Below are 18,221 nucleotides of genomic sequence, written 5' to 3' on the forward strand. Positions count from 1 at the left end.
TTAATATATTGCATTTTGCATTGTGAACAACATTGTTGAACTTCTTTGTTTTCTTCCTTGTTATAATTAACTTTACTTCATCGTACAACCTCCTTCCATATCACTGTACAAACATACGACCTCAACACACCAACATCTTCTTGTACCTCCCTCTTGGCCTCCAGTTTGTCTATACCGTACAACTGTCTTTCACACCATACGACCTCCTTATCTCCATCCCGCATAATTGCCCCTCCACCTCCACCGTATGACCACCTCTTCCCTTGTCATTGTACGACCCTTCAATCCACTATTGTATGATCACCAAAAGACCACCGTACGATCACTTGTTCCTGCACAGTATGACTTCTCACTACCTGCTCCTTGTTGTACAACCTCCTTGTGCTCCAACATTGCAGTATGAACTCACTCAATTGTGCATCGCCACCTAGAGGAACTACTTGAAGCATTGACCGAAGCACTGACCAAAATCATTGACACCCGAAGCACTAACTTGAAGCATTGACCTGAAGCACTAACTCGAAGCAATGACTTGAAGCATTGACCACTCGAAGCACTGACCCAAAGCTTTGGCCACCCGAAGCACTGACCTAAAGCACTAGCCACCCGAAGCACTACGTGATACTACTTGGAGCACACAACTATACTACCTAAAGCACACACCAAGACTACTTAAAGCATACTATGAGACTTCATAAGGAAACTCTAGAATAGAACATTACAATGGTATCAAAGTAGAAACCTTTTGGGAGCATCTCCGAAACCTTCAAGAATATTATGGAAACCATTTGGAACATTACAAATTAGACATATTAATTAAGCATATAAAATACCCCATAAATATTAATTTTCTATTATATAGTCTAATTTAATTATCTTGCTATATAGCTCACATTAATATTCATATGTTATATAGTTTAATTTAATTATTCATTACAACTTTTACCATAAATCATTTAACCATTTATGCAATTCCACTTTGCAAATTCCAGCCTATTTATTTCCAACCTATTCACCTCACCCACATCCAAGATATTTTGGAGCATTTATGATCTTTAACCACCCAAATTTTACTATTCACCCTTTGAGAAATCTATAAATAAAGGGTTTGTTGAGAGGAAAATGACTCCGTCTTGTTGGTATGAAGATCATAATCTTGAATTGCTCTTTCACTTTCACTTTCACTTTTAGTTACACTTTGATGGTCTACTATCTTTAGTCTATCTTTAGAATATTTGTTGTTTTGTATCCATGCTTGATGATCTATTATTCTTAGTCCATTTCTAAGACATTTTGGCATCATTAAGACACGTCTCATTCCATATATTTTATTGCATAATGAGACCTTGTTAATAGGATTTAGTTTCTTTTTTAGTTGTTATCTAGATTATAACTTCATTTAAGCTAGATTTCATCTTTCTTAACATATTTGTTAAGTAGCATTGCATCTTTCATATCATTCCACTTATTTATATACATTTTAGTCATAGAAACATCACTCAAACTTTATGTTGTCATCCACTTTCATCAACTATACTAAGCTATTTTAAAATGATCAAAATGGACTCTTAAAAAAAGATAACATAAGATAATCTTGTTAAACTATTTTACTTATTTGCTTTATTTTAAACAATTAAACAATTTAATATTATGGTGTAATAATATTTTAAGTATAGATTGATTCTTATTTGCTAACATACAAATAGTGTATGAAAGAGGGCCAGAAGGGTGAAAACCTATTTTTAAATGATTAAAATGGATTCTTAAAAAAAAACATAAGATAATCTTGTTAAACTATTTTATTTATTTGTTTTATTTTAAACAATTTAACAATTTAATATTATGGTGTAATAATATTTTAATTATAGACTATGAGAGAGAGCCACAAGGGTGAAAACATTATAACGGTCTATTAAATTTGCATTATGTAGTCCAGAAGTAAGAAAAGGGCCAATACATCTGTCCCATAGACTATTTTTAGCCTCGTGAATTAAAATTTTATCTATCTATCTATCTATCATTTTCCAGAGATGCTTGAAGAATGAACACCCCTCGTTAATAATTACTTTGGATGTCATCTTCCACGTGGCAATCCAATCTCGCTGCAATATTTTCTGGGACAAATCCTTGCGGATATGAAATTATAATAATGAAAAATAGACACGCCATGTTGGGGCTGCTCTGTTCTGTGCGTTTATAAAACGGAATGTGAGAATACAGTTATATCCATATACGCGTGCAAAACGCAGAAACACATATGCACATGTTATTTGCAGGAAATGGGTTATCTGCTGTTGAGAAGAGTACACCAATCTTTGAACTTGATTCGAAAAACCTGCTTTTCAAGCCATCAGATTAATTCAGGTGTTATTCCTCTTTCAAAAGAACTCGCTGCCACTTTTGGCAGCGTTTCAAATCCCTGGATGACCAGAATGATGAGCACTACAATAGGCACAAACTTTAGTATTCTGCCTGATACTCTGGACAAAAATAGCGACATCTACAAGAAAAATTATGGGCTCATGGAGAGTCTTTTAGCCCAACTTAAGCGCAATATTGACAAGGTATCTAATTTTCTCCTGTAAAATCTTTTAAAAACTGCAATGTAAATGCATATTCGGTATCCTTGATGGCCAGGTTGATCACCACAGATTTGGTACGAAACATTAAGTTGTATAGATAATTTGCCATTCCAGAACATAAAATCTACTGTATGGGCTAAAAAGGCCTCATTAAGGTCTGTGTTTATAACATGGTCTTATGAGATGCCTCCGATAATTACAAGTTTCAATGCCATCTTTAATAATTGTAAAATACTTTGTTACACTTAGGCTATTCTGTTTGTTGCCCCTTTAATGTTTGTTACGTGTACATAATCACAAGTTAATAGCAATTCTGTTTTCTAATATAATATAAAATACTTTGCACTCATTAATAATCATTTTATATAGTCTTGTTGCAATTTGAGGATTTCAACTGGACTCACTGTCTTTAAAAACCACTCTGCTTCAACAATTAGGGGATTTTACATGAGTCACTATCTTACAAATGCGCCACTTTGTCACGCCAATTTGGGGATTTCAGTTCGAGTCAGTATCTTACAGAATGCACCACTTTGTTGTGACAATTTGGGGAATTCATCGAGTCACGATCTTTATGAATGCACCACTTTGCCATGACAATCTGGAAATTTTGGCTTGATTCACCGTCTTTAAGAATGGTCCACTTTGTTGGAGTTACAAATTGATTCAACGTGTTTACAAATGTACCACTTTAAAGTTACAACACATACCCTTGGACAAAGTGTGAATATATTTAATACCAAGACATTTGGAAGCATAAGATAATCTCTCTACAAGATTTCTTAGTTCATGTGAAACTTGAATATACCCTCATGTTAAATCAAGAACACGAGGGTTCCAATCTTGCAAAAACTGAGGACCACACACTCCTAAAGCTAAATGCATGTAAGCTTGAAGATTTGTTTCCCATCTCCACTAAAAATTAGTCAAAGAAATCTTTTAGATATTTCTCAAATTTGAATAGGCAGGTCATGAAGACTATTCTAAAACTTACTTTGTATATGAGTCATAGCAACAAAAAATTACTTTTCAAGAAGACCTTTTTGAAAATCCTTGTATTTGAATAGGTAGGCTGAAGAAGAAATCTATTTTCACATTCACTCACTGAATTATTCATTACGAAGATAATTCTACAAATTTATCTAAATGAGGAGGAAGGTTCGTGATGACTGTCCATTCCCATATTCACTCTACGTGTCATGTTCTTGTTCCTCTTACAGGATTTAAACATAGTTTTCTCACGTATATCAACTAAAGAAGCCTAGGACACCAGCAACGTAACCCTTGTTTCCTAGGATGTTGAGATTCATTGATATAACTTGTGTTGATTGATAAATGAATAATAGGGCATTATGTTATAGTGGCTTGATGGATGACAACTCCTATCTGGCATAAAAATGAATGTGCAGGTGTTAGAAGGAGGAGGGCCTAAAGCAGTAGAGAGGAACAGATTGAGGAATAAGCTTCTTCCTAGGGAGCGCATTGAGTGCTTGTTGGACCCTGGTTCCTCCTTCCTTGAGTTGTCTCAGGTATTTAGTTTATTTTGAATTGTAAAGACAATAAACAACATTCACTTAGATCTGCGAACATAAACTCAATGTATCCTTTGATGAATTCAAGCTTTATGGATATTTTTTTATGTATTGGCATGGATTGAGGATATTATGTCTCTGCTTGTTCTTTTACAATTAAATCAGACTTCAGCATTCCTTTTATTGCAATATCTGAAGCTCTCATATTAAGCAAAAGAGAAACAGAAACATCTTAAAGTTGAAGAGCATAAAGCCTTCAATCTGCTGGCAAAAACTGTTAATAATTATTAAAAGTGTGAAATATAATATATTATATGAAAGTGTGAAATATAATATATTAAATATAATATATATTATATATAAAAGTGTGAAATATAATATATTAAATATATGAGATATATATTATATTAATTACATTCTAATGAATGGACATGTCCCGTGAAGAGACATGTCTATCCATACTTCATCCTATATTAGAGAGATGGCTGCCATTTGGAAAGTACATACCACATACAAGGGCAGTACTACTACATTTGCAGCAGATCCGGGAAACCATCAACTTGGTATCAGAGCCTAGTTGCAAATGTAGATTATGCAGATCATATCAAATTGTCATGATACATAATGAGCAATGAAACGAATATCAATCAATATTTCCATGAATTCAAAAATCAGAAATTAATAGATATAATGGGATGAAATACATTCTCTCTTTGCATCTATGGGTGGAGATTTTCTCAGGGAGTTGTCTGACTAATATATATATATATATATATATAGATCATAGGTACGATTGGATCGGAGTCTACTTGTGTCTTGCTGCTCTTTATCTCATGCACAAGTGGAATCACTGAGTGCGAGATCGATTAGCAAAATCCACAAAAGTCTCAGATTGAGAAGCAATGTCAACTCAAAGCATGTGGATGAGGGGGTTAGGCTTGTTGATGCCTGGTAGATTGATGTGTGAAGTCCATGGAGCAGGCACTCAATGCTAGTCCAAAAGTTGAATTTGCACAGAATGGGCACACAATCCACCATGAACATCCTGGAATTTCAAGGACATACTTCTATCATAATCTCTACAGTCTACAACCAACGGTGGGACTGTATGGATGGTTTATAGTGGAAGCAGGAGAGAAGGAAACCTTCTCCTACGATGGAGAATTGAAAATTCTGGTTGATGATTTCTGACACAAATCGCTCTTGATCACCAAGTCTACAAAGTGGAGCCGTGGGGGAAGAAATTCCAAGTCTGATTGCAGCAACAAAGAGTGAGTGTCAAATGAAACTCACATGGCAGTAGGATCCAGATTTTGGAATGATGGATCACAGTAATGTCACCAATGTCGGCAAAAATGAATGCTCAATCATGTAGAGCACTGATAAATTATTGGAGACGATCACTACAGACAAGCTTGGGGTTGGTGTCGAATGTCTGCACCTACAATCTTAGAAATGATGGATCGGGGTGCACTCAAGGAATGTTGCCAACTAAAATAAAGAGACCCTCTTCATGTTTTGGCCAACCCTTGTGGTGCAAGTGTAAAGTCCACTACAGGCTTGATAATGTGCTGCTCGAAATGGGGTGGGTCGTACTTAAACAATTGTGGTCGGCGATGTGGATCATGTTTGGACTCTTAGTTGAGAAAGCATGTGATCTCTCTTCTTGCTCATGTGACTCTTAGTTGAGAGGCTTAGACTGTACAGATTGGAAGGAATGATAGTAAAAGAAAGAGGAGCTTGATTGAATAATGAAGACAATTTATCAATTTGTAAATAATTAGAGATGGGTGTGATATACCATACAAATTCAGTTATAATTGAATAGCAGGTTGAATAATATAATAAATGTGATAAAGACGAGCAGTGTGGGCACAAGTCTATATTGATGCCACACTGAATTTTTGCAATGAGACTGCTATTGAGATATGAAGATAAATTGTTTGTCCAAATGCATGTGTTCAAGGATATTCTTGTGTGTACAATTTGTATTAGGGCTTCTGGTTGTAATAGTAAGCTTTGCGAGCCTAATGAGATTCACTCAACTATGAGCGGCCAAGGTTGCTTCACCTTGAAGATTACAGGCAGTGCCACCTATATTAAGAAGAACTGCTTATCAGAAAGGGAAGACCTAACACGTACCAGCAATAAATGATGAAAATTGATTCATGCATTATATTTCCTATATGAGCTCACCTTATGAAAGGAAATATTTGAATCACAAGGACAAAAGCATATGGAATTCAGATTTAGAGGGAGTCTGGCATCTTCAAGAGGTCTAAATGTCAATGAACTTGAGCTTCAGAGGGAGCAGATGGGTTCAATCAACTTTGACAATCTCGATCATAGTGATTGAGAGGGAGTTTCATTGTTGAAGGTGAAACACTTATGAGGTAAACTTGATTTAATTGATTATTATACTAATAATATCATTTAAATGCCTTATGGGCCCTGCGTAAATCATGAGGAAGTGATGACTTCCAAATGATAATCACTTTGTATTTGTTAATGTTATTGGAAGATGACAATCTTACAATAACTTAATCTTCTATCATGATAGACAGTGTAATGGCTGGAACAAATCAGGATAGACAATTTCTAGCATGGTGGATTTAGTTCCTTAATCAGACCATGACTTTCTAGATTGTGATAGACATCATGTGATAGTTGTAACCAATCACAATAGATTATGAATGTTCCTACGGCAAGTACACATTACCTTTGAACAAATTTGAGTTATGGTGAATATCATGAGGCTTGATATTCTTGATCAGACCATATCTTTGATATCATATTGAGATGATATCTAAAACTAGGTATCACGTGTTAGGTGATTCCTCATCTCACGTGTTAGGTGATATGTAAAACTAGGTATCATGTGTTAGGTGATTCCTCATATCACGTGTTAGGTGATATGTAAAATTAGGTATCACATGTTAGGTGATTCCTTATATCACAAGTTAGGTGATATGTAAAACTAGGTTTCACGTGTTAGGTGATTTCTCATATCACGAGTTAAGTGATATGTAAAACTAAGTATCACGTGTTAGGTGATTCCTCATATCATGAGTTAGGTGATATGTAAAACTAGGTATTGTATGTTAGATGATACTTCATATCATGTGTTATGTGATCACAAGATATTTAATATGATTATATCATTTATCTTCCCCAGCTAAGAGGGAGTGTTGATGTTTGTAGCATCGATCAGATGTTATATGACTTGACATTCTAGAAACCATTATTTACGTTGAGGTAATATGTTATTCATATTGTATATGAATCTTGTTTATCCTCCCTAAGCTAAGAGGGAGTGTTAATAATTGGTAGCATTAGTTGGATAAGCTATAGTGCAAATATATATATTATATATAAGTGTGAAATATAATATATATATTAAATATATGAGATATTTATTATATTAATTACATTCTAATGAATTGACCTATCCATACTTCATCCTATATTAGAGAGATAGCTGCCATTTGGAAAGTACATACCACATACAAGGGCGTACTACATTTGCAGCAGATGTCCTGTCTGATCTAACAGTCACCTGTGATGATTTCAGATTGCCAGAATAGCCAATTAAAAAGCTTTAGGGAACACAATGGAGTTCCAGATGTCTAGGCATGGGATGTCAATCTCTATAGTTTCCTCTACTTAAAGACATTTGGCCTCTTTAGTCAATTTGTCATCTTGTGTGTGCCAAGTTGGTTTTTATTCATTGAGATTGTCCCAGATAGAGTTCCATTTGCTTTTCTGCTGTGGAAGGTGACCGAAAGATTTTCAGTCAGCCCCAAATTTAGATCAGTCGATGAGACCGACAAGATTCTTGAATCACCGCAACTGTGCAACTTCATTTGCTGGATGAGATCTTGATCTAGTCGATGAGAAAGGTGTTCTCTGTTCAAGATTGCATTATCCCAAGAGTTCATCTTATTAATGGCAACAATGAAATATATTTGGAAATCAAGTTAACAAAGTTTACCATTCAGCTCCATATTTTAGAAGACCTACCTTAAGTAGTGATCATTGAAAGAAGAGATGAATCTAGCACACTTAGCATGATAACTCTTTTTCCACCTGAAGAATGTCGAGAAAGCTGGCAAACTAGCTTAGCCCCAAGTGATAAAGACATGAGGATGATGGAGGATCCCCAAGCTGCTGTTGGACTTGTTTTTGGCGACTTTTTGCTAAGAAAAAATGGAATCTTTTGTTTTCTGTTTGCCTTCACACTTGCCAAAGAAACTGTTTTGAACAATTTCCATCTGTTGAATGCATTTTCCAGGGATATAGTACGTGGATAATGTATAAATCATTAAATAGTCATAAAGGAAAGATTGAGCTTAAGCAAAATAAGTCTTCTTTTGAGAGATAACCAAGAGTTAGAGAACCTTGATATCCTTTCTTGGATCTTTTCAAGAACATGATGCCAGCAGCCCTTAGCTTTAAAACTAAAATGATACCTCAGGGGGATGCACAAATATTTAAAGATGCCTTCTCCAAACTGAAGAAGCAAATAAAAAACATCACTGCTAAGGAGGATATCAAGAGTGTAAACGATGAACTTAGAGGTGTTGATATGGTCCCCATAAGCACTCAAAGAAAGGTCTGGGCCAATCTTGAATTTTTTCACATTCAGCCTGGAAAAGTCAGGTCTTCTGCAAACTGAGAAAGAGTTGTAACCCAATTAGAAATCTGCACGTCAGTGATCCACTTATCTCTCCTTTGAGTTGCCAACTATCTTCTAAGGGTTTCAACAATCAAGATGTAGAGATAAGGAGAAAGAGGACAGCTTTGCCTTAGCCATCTGAAAGTAATAAAGCAGCAAACTATTAACCATAGTTGGAAAACTCGCCAAATGCAAAAACTCGCCAAGCCCCCCAAAAGTTTAATCGGGAAAAACTCTGCGATTTAAAAAAAAAACTCGGGAAAAACTCGGGAACCTAAAAAACCGCTGAAATTTAATTAAAAATACATTTATTTTGCAAAATTTAATGAGAAGATGCATCTAATAAGTTAATTAAAGACAATACAAAAGAAAGAAACAAAGTTTAGATATATATAAATGCATAATGCGTACAAAATTGCATTCTCATGCAGAATGCTCATGGTAGGAAGCAAAATAGTAAATTACTAAATAGTTTCAATCTGTCAAACTAGAAGTAAATACTAAAAATCTAAATACATCAATACAATGTGACAATGCCAATCACATCTTCCTCTTTCCACTTGCACTAGCAGGAAAGCGAGGGGGTCTAGTCCTAGAAGAAGTGCCCCGCACTGGGATAGGGCGTGAGCTGCGTGACTGTGAACTCTGTGGCTGTGCCCCCTCGCTCGACGTCCCTACTGACTGGCTCGGCGTCCTGGAAGAGGATGCATCTCCTCCTAATGGTAATGTCTGATCCTCGCCTGAATCATCATCATCCTCGTCCTCATCCTCAATGTCATCCATAGTGAACTGAAAATCAGTGTCAACCTCCCCCTCCATGGCCTGCCTCTCCAAATCAGCGATCTCATCTGGTGTAAACAATGGACTTGGCTCTTGTGCTGTCCAATCAGAATAAGGATCTATCTCATCTAGATCAAGCGGACCAGGTAGTTCTAAGAGCTGTGACTTTTTTATGCGCAACTTAAGATTATAGTGCACATAAACAAGGTCATTAAGCCGTTTTTGAGTCATTCTGTTTCTTTTCTTTGTATGGATGGACTCAAATAAGCTCCAATTGCGCTCACAATGGGATGAGCTACAAGGTTGGGATAGGACTCTGAGAGCAAATTTCCTTAAATTGGGGGTATTGCCACCCCAACTTGCCCACCAAGCATCTGCAAAACAAAATTTAAAAAGTTATCAAGCAATAAAAAACAAAATTAGAAGCACAACTTATCAATTAGCAAAAGTTTTAATGTTTGATGCTTTACCTGGTGCTTGAGTAGATCTTGCTCTCTTTGCTAGCATAGAAGAGAACAAAGGACCCCTTGATTCCACATAGATTTGTTGTTCGGTCACAATAAGGTCTCTCTCCTCTTCACTTGATATCATTCTCTCAATGCATTTAGAGAGACCTTCCATGACCTCTCCATTAGGATCTGAGTAGGAATCATCAGCCCTAAAACAAATAGAAAATGATATCAAGTCTTACTACACAACCTTAAAAAGTAAAGTAAAATAAAGACTTATTAAAATCCCAACTTCAAGGACAATCAATTATCATAATACCTGAATTTGGGATTGAGGAAGTAGCCTGCTGCATGAATAGGTTGGTGGAGCATATTGTTCCACCTCCTATCAATTATTTCCCAAATGGGGTCAAATCTGAGACTGTCCCCGTGATAGTAACTTCTAACAGCCTCTTTCGCCCTATCCATGGCCTCATAAAGACCTCCCATTGGGGATTGCTGCCCATCACATGTGCGCAAGACTAGAACCAGGGGCAGAGACATCTACATTTGAAATTTGAAAAATACAAATTAGTTAATAACATAGTAAGTTATGAATTGAAAATGAAACTTGAATAAACTAAAAGTCTAAAAATATAATGAAGTTACCTCCACAATCTCCTTAGCCTTTGCAAAAAAGCTATCATCAAAGACTATTCGTGCCACAGCTTCTCCTTCGGGCTTCTTTGAGTAAGGTGAAGCAACCCAATCAGCACACACAAACATTTGCTTCAAAGCCAATATGTGGTCAAGAATACTTTGCAACGTCAAGAAGACCGTTGCAAACCTTGTCATAGCAGGTCTCATCAAATCTTTGCCTTTAGTGGCTTTTCTCATCAAACTGAGAACCCATGGGTGATTATAGATATATTTCGTGACTCGCCTAGCATCTTCCACAACTGGACTCACCCAATCAAGTTTTCCTATGTCCTCCAAAAGAAGGTCAAGGACATGTGCTGCACAAGGTGACCAAAAAAGTGTGGGATGCCTCTCTTGGAGGATTCTACCTAAAAGATTAGCAAAAAATCAATAATCAGTAACAAACTTTCCATATTTAGTATTTACAAATTACATCAAATCTAAATTGAATAATACCATAGCATTACATTCATGATTCATATTGATTCAAATATAAAAAATTAAATCTACCTGCTGCCACATATGCTGCTGCATTATCTGTGATTATTTGCACCACATTCTCTATTCCCACCTCCATGACAACATTCTCCAACATTAAAGCCAATGTGGCTGCATTTTTCACTTTGTTGGAGGCATCGACAGATTTCCAAAACACCACATCATCTTTGCAAGCAATCAAGAAGTTAATAATGGTTCTACTTCTTCCATCTGTCCACCCATCAGATAAAATGGTGCAGCCATACTTCTTCCACTCTTTCTTTTGGTCTTCTATCAACAATCTTGCCCTACCAACCGCTTTGTCAAGCAACCTACAAAATTTAAGTGTAATATTAAATAAAGTGTAAGTGTTAGTAAAAAATTAGGAAATAAGTTATAACAATTAAGATTTAAAATATAACAATGAACTAAAGTGAATCTCAATTATTTACAATTACTAAATAGTAAAATACTAACCTTCCACTCATATCCTTGCGATTAGGCGGCTTGTACCCTTTGCCTGATATTGTCATTGCATTCACCATATTGACCCAATAGGGACTATCAGCGGCATTCATTGAGATATTGTTGAAAAACTAAAAATCAGCTGCTGCAATATCAGTTTGCTCATGCACCTCCTTAAACCATGCAGTGCCCTCTAATGATGGCTGTGCTCCAGGTGTGTTCCTGGGCACAAAATAACCACCTATCCCTGATGGGGATCTAGATGGTGATGATGAAGAAGTAGGAGATGTAGAAGAAGTGGAACCGGTAAAAGAGAAATTTTGTTTGCGGATCCGTGGGCCACGAAGAGATCCGGGTATGTTCTCAAGTGCTTCTTCTTCCTCTTGCATATCAAAAGGAGCTCCTTCAGATTCAGCTATGGCTGCCCTCATAGCTATTTTTGCCCTCTCCCTATTCAATTTTTTCTCTTCAGCAGCTGCAAGTAGGGCATGGATGAATCTTTTTTCTTCATCAGTTACCTTGAGACAAGGATTTGAGTCATGTTTCTTTATGCCTGCAAGGTGGTATTTGAGGCGGTTTATGCCTCCAGAAATAATTCTCTCACAGGGAATGCATATCACCTTCCCAATATCATTTGGATTTGGAGCTTCATAGGCATACCGCCATGCCTTATCTCTTGCATTTTTAGGTCGAGTGCCTATATATCCAGATGGGCATGGTGTTTGTGGCCACTCTTCTTGTGGGTTTGTCATTTTTTTAATGGTTGACCGTTGCCCTACACATAAATATATAGAGAAATGAATAAACAAAGTTAGAACTTAGAAGCTAGGGTTTCAAACGATTCAAACTTCAAACTTGAACCATATCCTTAGCAAACAACAAACTTCAACCATATCCTTAGAAGCTAGGGTTTCAAATGATTCAAAATGATTTTAAATGATTTGAAAACATTTACAAAAAACAACAAAAACAAAAGAACATTTGTTATAAAACTATAAAAAGTTTTCAAACTATGATAAGATGAACATACCTGGAAAGAAATTTGTCTTCTAAAATCGGTTAGAATCCTCTACAATCCACTCAAATCCGCCTTGAATCACTTGCAATCAGCCAAGAATGCCTCCAAACCTTCTTCTCTTCACTCCTCAAGGTTCTAAACAATGCAAATACAAGAAAGAATGAGAAAAAACACACTCACTGCCGCTTAAATCCTCACAGGCCGCGTTCACCAGTAAACCGCGAGTTTTTAGGAAAAACTCGCCGAGTTTTTGCCGACTACTCGCCGATTACTCGGCGAGTTTTTACCAGTTTGCCGAGTTTTTAAATCGGCGAGTTAACTGGTTAAAAACTCGCCGAGCTAGGAAACTCGGCGAGTTTTAAAAACTCGTCGAGTACTCGGCGAGTTTTAAAAACTCGCCGAGTACTCGGCGAGTTTTCCATCTATGCTATTAACAATAGGGGCAATGGGAGATGCACAGTTCAGTCAATCAAATAAAATCATGATGGAAGCCAAACTTTTGAAGGTACCCTGAGAAGAAAACTATGATCAACTCTATTAAAAGAATTATTCATATCAAGTTTGATGGTGTTAATGTTTGATAGCTCCTATCGGATAAACACACACACACACACACACACCCACACACATATATATATGAGAAAAATATATTATTATATTAATTATCTGCTTAACGAATAGACATGTTTCATGAAGGGACATGTCTATTCATGGCTTATACTCCATATAAATGTAAGTGTTTGTTGCATTTAGAAAACACATACCAAACAGGTAGTGCTCAGTACATTTGTAGTGGTCCTCAAAAACTCGAGCTAACTGCAAATGTAATTATATGCAACAATAGATAAATATAACAAAGGTGCATAAAATGACATTATCCAAATTCATTTTATTTGGAACTCATATCACACAGAAATGATAAGCAGTTGAATATTGGAGTTGAGTAATTAGGACTCCTTCAAATGGACAGATCAACCACATAACCAAATACGAAAAAATTGTTCCTCTTTCAAGTTAGGTGATTTCTGTGAGATAATTTGAGGCACCTGAAAGGAAGGTTAACATTAGATTTTAGCGTAAAATTGCAAAGCAAGGGATTCAACTGAAACACACAACATAGGTGATCAAGACATGGCATCCTCTATTGCTCGGGCATTTCGTCGCTCAGTCTCAATTCTAGAGCCAGTTCATTTTTATCATTAATTCGGGCTTTGTTAATGCAAACATCCAACATTTTTCATTTTTGGGTCAAAGATTTAATAAAATTAGAGTTGCAAAAAATTCATAATAAAGATAAGGGACCGAACAAAGCTAATAAGCATACCCCATCGATACTTTAAATGATAGCGAACCAATCAAAAGACATCTAATGTTTAAGGGGAGTGAAAGGAATCCATAATGCATAGAGCCGACCAAGTTATAAAAGCCAACGTTTTATTGGTCTACCTCTTTGTCTTGATGTCGAGATTTATGGTGAGGAGAATAATAATGTAGGAGATGGGTCATTGACTAGTGATGAAATAAAGACCTTGCCACTTGGTTGGATAGAGGAATGTGATGCGGAGAAATCACACATATATGCATAAAGGTGGTCAACTAAGGGTTTGGAATATTGCAAAATATATCAAACAAACAGGTGCTAACAAGGGACAACACAAGTCAACAAGAATTGACTGAGCAATGTTAGTGGATAAGATTAGAGATATAAGGGTGAACATGTCGGTGATTAGAACTATGTATGGTTAGGAGACAATTTGACACTTGTTATAAAGTTATAGAATCACATAAGATGAAAATGAACTATATCACATTTCAATGCATGTCCCACGTGGACACTATTCATTTGTGATCAAACTACCATAAGATTTATAGGGGATAAGGTGTGTATGTGTATAAACCATTATAATCAAAAGTACATCGATGACATGGGAAACTTTGAATATAATAAGCCCCCAATCAAATAAATGAAAATAGTCAACACTACATTCAAACATCATTCCATGTAATCTTCACTTCATTGTTTGTAATCACATCTATACAAACAAAATTGGGTCTCCATTAGCCAACACCCCTTCACTATGAAGTACGGGCTGGGAAGTACATGATATCAATGGTTAGTGAAGTGTAGTGGGTCCCACAAAGAAACATGTGGTGGATTGGTTCTAAAAACAAGATATTAGAAGATTTGAATATAAGCATTGATTGTATACATTTGAAATGATCGGTGATAGATGCTTTGCATATTAATTTGTCACCAGTTATAATTGTCAACTTTATTAAGTGAACAATATATATTGAAAGCAAGTGACTTCAAGGGTGTTAAATAAAATAACTCTTTCGTATATATAGTGAATTTAGCAAATTGTAAAAACAAGAATCTGATCTAAACTTTAAATGTCTTCATTTTATTCGATCAAACACAATGGTTGATGAGAGTGAAGCAAAGTGAGATGTCAAGCAATAAAATCTGCAATGAATTAGAGAAGAAATATATAAGAAAAATGATGGGTTTGATGTTCTGCCTCCTTAAAATCATAAGTAAATATATGTACACATGATTGGGAAATACATATAGAAGCACAAAGATTATTTGAATGCAAGACTAGTCCTTTGTAGCCATCAAAGACTAAAAGGTGAAAGGGTTAAAACAATAGTAAGAAGATCCCTTACATTAAAAGAAGAAAAAATATTCAATTTACATTTTGGAAGGAAGAGAGGTAAAGTTCACATGGAAGAATATAAGAGAAAAAAAGGGATTTTGAGATTCAGAGGGAGACTGGCATTTCATTAGAGACAACCTTGAAAAAGAGGGAGAAGATATAGGATATGATTCAATCAACCTTTGGTGATCTCAGTCATATTGATTCAGAGGGAGTAAACAATGTTGAGATGGATTCTTTAGTGATCAATAAATTGTAGTAGTCAAGAGGACTGTGATTCATGAATATACCTCATGACTATGTGATTTTAATGGGCCTACCCCCTATGTACATCATGAGGAAGCGACGACTTCCAAATGATGTCACTTGTATTTGCAGAAGTTATTGTAAGGTGACGATCTTACAATAACTTGTATTATGAGATCAAAAAAAATGAGTATATGTTGAATGTCTTGCATTTGAAAATTCTAGAAGGCCATTACTCAAAGAGTATTTGGTGAATATCATTGATATTCTGGGAGGCCAATACTCTTGATATCATATGTGATATCAAACCTTATTTTGAATACTTGGTGAATATCATTGATATTCTGGGAAGCCAATACTCTTGATATCAGATGTGATATCAAACCGTATTTTGAATACTTGGTGAATATCATTGATATTTTGGGAGAGCAAGACTCTTGATATCGGATGTGATATCAAAACCTTTTGAGTACTTGGTGAATATCATTGATATTTTAGGAGACTAATACTCTTGATATCAAAATGATTGATGTCTTATGATCAAAGATATCCTTAATCTTGCTAACTTGATATTACTTTAAGGTAACTTACGTTTGTTTATCCTCCCTAGCTAAGAGAGATTGTTGATGTTTGATAGCTTCTGTTAGATAAACATATATATATATATATATATATATATATATATATATATATATATATATATATATATATATATATATATATATATATATATATATATGAATATGATTAAATATATTATTATATTAATTATCTGCTTAACGAATAGACATGTTTCAAGAAGGGAGATGTTTGGTTCATGGTTTATACTCCATATAAATGTAAGTGTTCACATACCAAATAGGTGGTGCTTAGTACATTTGCAGTGGTCCTCAGAAACTCAACAGATGGTAATAATTGCATTTTATTGCTTGCTTGAATGAAGGGTTTTGATGACAGCGATATTGTTTTCATGTATCTAGTCAGGCATAAATTTTCCTTGCTCCTCATAAATCAACTGGCTCAGGATGTATTTCAGATTATTAACCATTATTTGGTGAGAATTTTGTATGGACAGTTCCAAAGAGAGATGAGTTGAAATCTACTGACTTTTTTGAATTTTTTCCTTTGATAGTTATGGCAAAATAAGAGTAGATGATGAGCCTACAAGGTAACTTTGAGATCAGGTGTGTTTCACAAAAGCAAGGTCAGTAGAACCAATGTCCCGATACCTTTTGTAGAAGTTATTGGAAAACCCATCCAATCTCGGCATCTTGTCCTCGTCTTTTTTGAGAGACAGGACAGTAGGATGCAGCTATTCGAGGGAGATGGGTTTGGAAAGATTACAATTGATCTCATCATTGAAAATCAGAGGACTTTAGTAGCTTGGTTGGAACTTGGATGTTCCATCCACCTATACAGGTTTTGAAAACATGAATAAGCAGAGTTTATTTTATAAAATTCAGGTATTTTGCCATCACATTGTCCAAATAAATTTTGTCAATGAGCTTTTATGTACTTCCAAGTTTATTTTATGAATTTATATATTTTTTAATAATTAGTTTTGCAAAGTTTTACTGATTTTTTCTGCAGAATTGAGTCCAGGTCAAGCCAATTGAGTTTTTGATCTATGCCACTTCTACACCCATTTAAGACATGTGAATTATAAATGTATTGAAACACTATATTGATGGCATACTCTTAATTGATTCTAATGCATTTTGGATAAGTTCATTGGACAACCATGTTGAGCAGGACCAGTGAATCTAGGATCAACCTTATATCTGGTGTATACATTATTGACTTCTATGGAATCCTTCCTCTTTTTGTGCGACAATTTTCAATTTTGCTATTGATAGGCATGAACAGGCCAGATAACTGAGAAGGGGGGTGCAATGGTTATCTTAAAACACTTTTTCAAATACTTAATTAATTTGGAGCAATCTTAAACCATTCAGATATTAAAAATAGATAAGAAAATACACACCATACACCATGAACACCAAAATTAATGTGGAAACTCAAGGTGGGAAAAATCAAGTAGAAGCTAACCCTCACAAATAGAGCACCAGCTAAGGTGATTTTAACAAGGGCACACTGCCAGTTTTCTTATTGCAGGTAAGGTTCATTGTGTGGTTGGGCTAACTGCCCTTTATATAAAAAATACTGATTACAAAAAAAGCCTTACAGACAAAATGTGAACAATAATGTTGCATTTGCATATGCATGAAAGAGTTCCAATTAATAGCACAATAGCAATTGATTGCAACAGATCTAGTTAGGAATCTTTTGCCAACCTTCAACACTCGCTGCAACAATGAATACTTCTTGTTGATAGCTTTCCTTTTCCTTTAGTGTTGTCCTTTGTGCGTCTTACTCTGCTTGCACACTTCACACCAAGCATTCATTCATATATCCATGCTCAAATCATATCACTTTTTACACACACTCATATTTACTCAAATCATATCACTTTTTACTCACACTCATATTTACTCAAGTCATATCTATTTATACATATGTGTTGATCAATAGAAATAAGTCAGACTAGCAAAAACATGTCGTCATGAATACAAAAAGCAATCTTGAGATATTCAATAAAGTTCAACAGCTTGGCATTGGACGTAAAGGATATGTTGCACATAAGAGATCTTCATACCAT

General features: G+C 35.4%; 2 protein-coding genes across 2 annotated transcripts in view; one reads left to right on the plus strand and one right to left on the minus strand.

Moving 5' to 3' along the window:
- The first annotated feature begins 2,145 nt into the window (after nt 1-2,145).
- The window catches only part of MCCB (3-methylcrotonyl-CoA carboxylase), a 180,346-nt gene continuing 164,270 nt past the window's right edge, over nt 2,146-18,221 (plus strand). Inside the window, exons 1-2 of the mRNA XM_089807641.1 lie at nt 2,146-2,564; nt 3,992-4,111. Coding sequence (XP_089663767.1) covers nt 2,280-2,564; nt 3,992-4,111 — 405 coding nt within the window. The 5' untranslated portion in view covers nt 2,146-2,279. The remainder of the gene's footprint in view (nt 2,565-3,991; nt 4,112-18,221) is intronic.
- LOC149535148 (uncharacterized) lies at nt 9,158-12,314 on the minus strand. Its single transcript, XM_089806115.1, has 6 exons — nt 11,651-12,314; nt 11,207-11,505; nt 10,667-11,064; nt 10,338-10,561; nt 10,040-10,227; nt 9,158-9,943 (listed from the first exon to the last, which is right to left on the minus strand). The coding sequence occupies exons 1-6, from the start codon at nt 11,749-11,751 to the stop codon at nt 9,330-9,332; spliced, it is 1,824 nt and encodes a 607-aa protein (XP_089662241.1). The 5' UTR covers nt 11,752-12,314; the 3' UTR covers nt 9,158-9,329.

Source organism: Cupressus sempervirens, chromosome 10 (genome assembly GCF_028749045.1).
Source record: "Cupressus sempervirens isolate cs-2001-9-10 chromosome 10, ASM2874904v1, whole genome shotgun sequence".
NCBI classification, from domain to species: domain Eukaryota; kingdom Viridiplantae; phylum Streptophyta; class Pinopsida; order Cupressales; family Cupressaceae; genus Cupressus; species Cupressus sempervirens.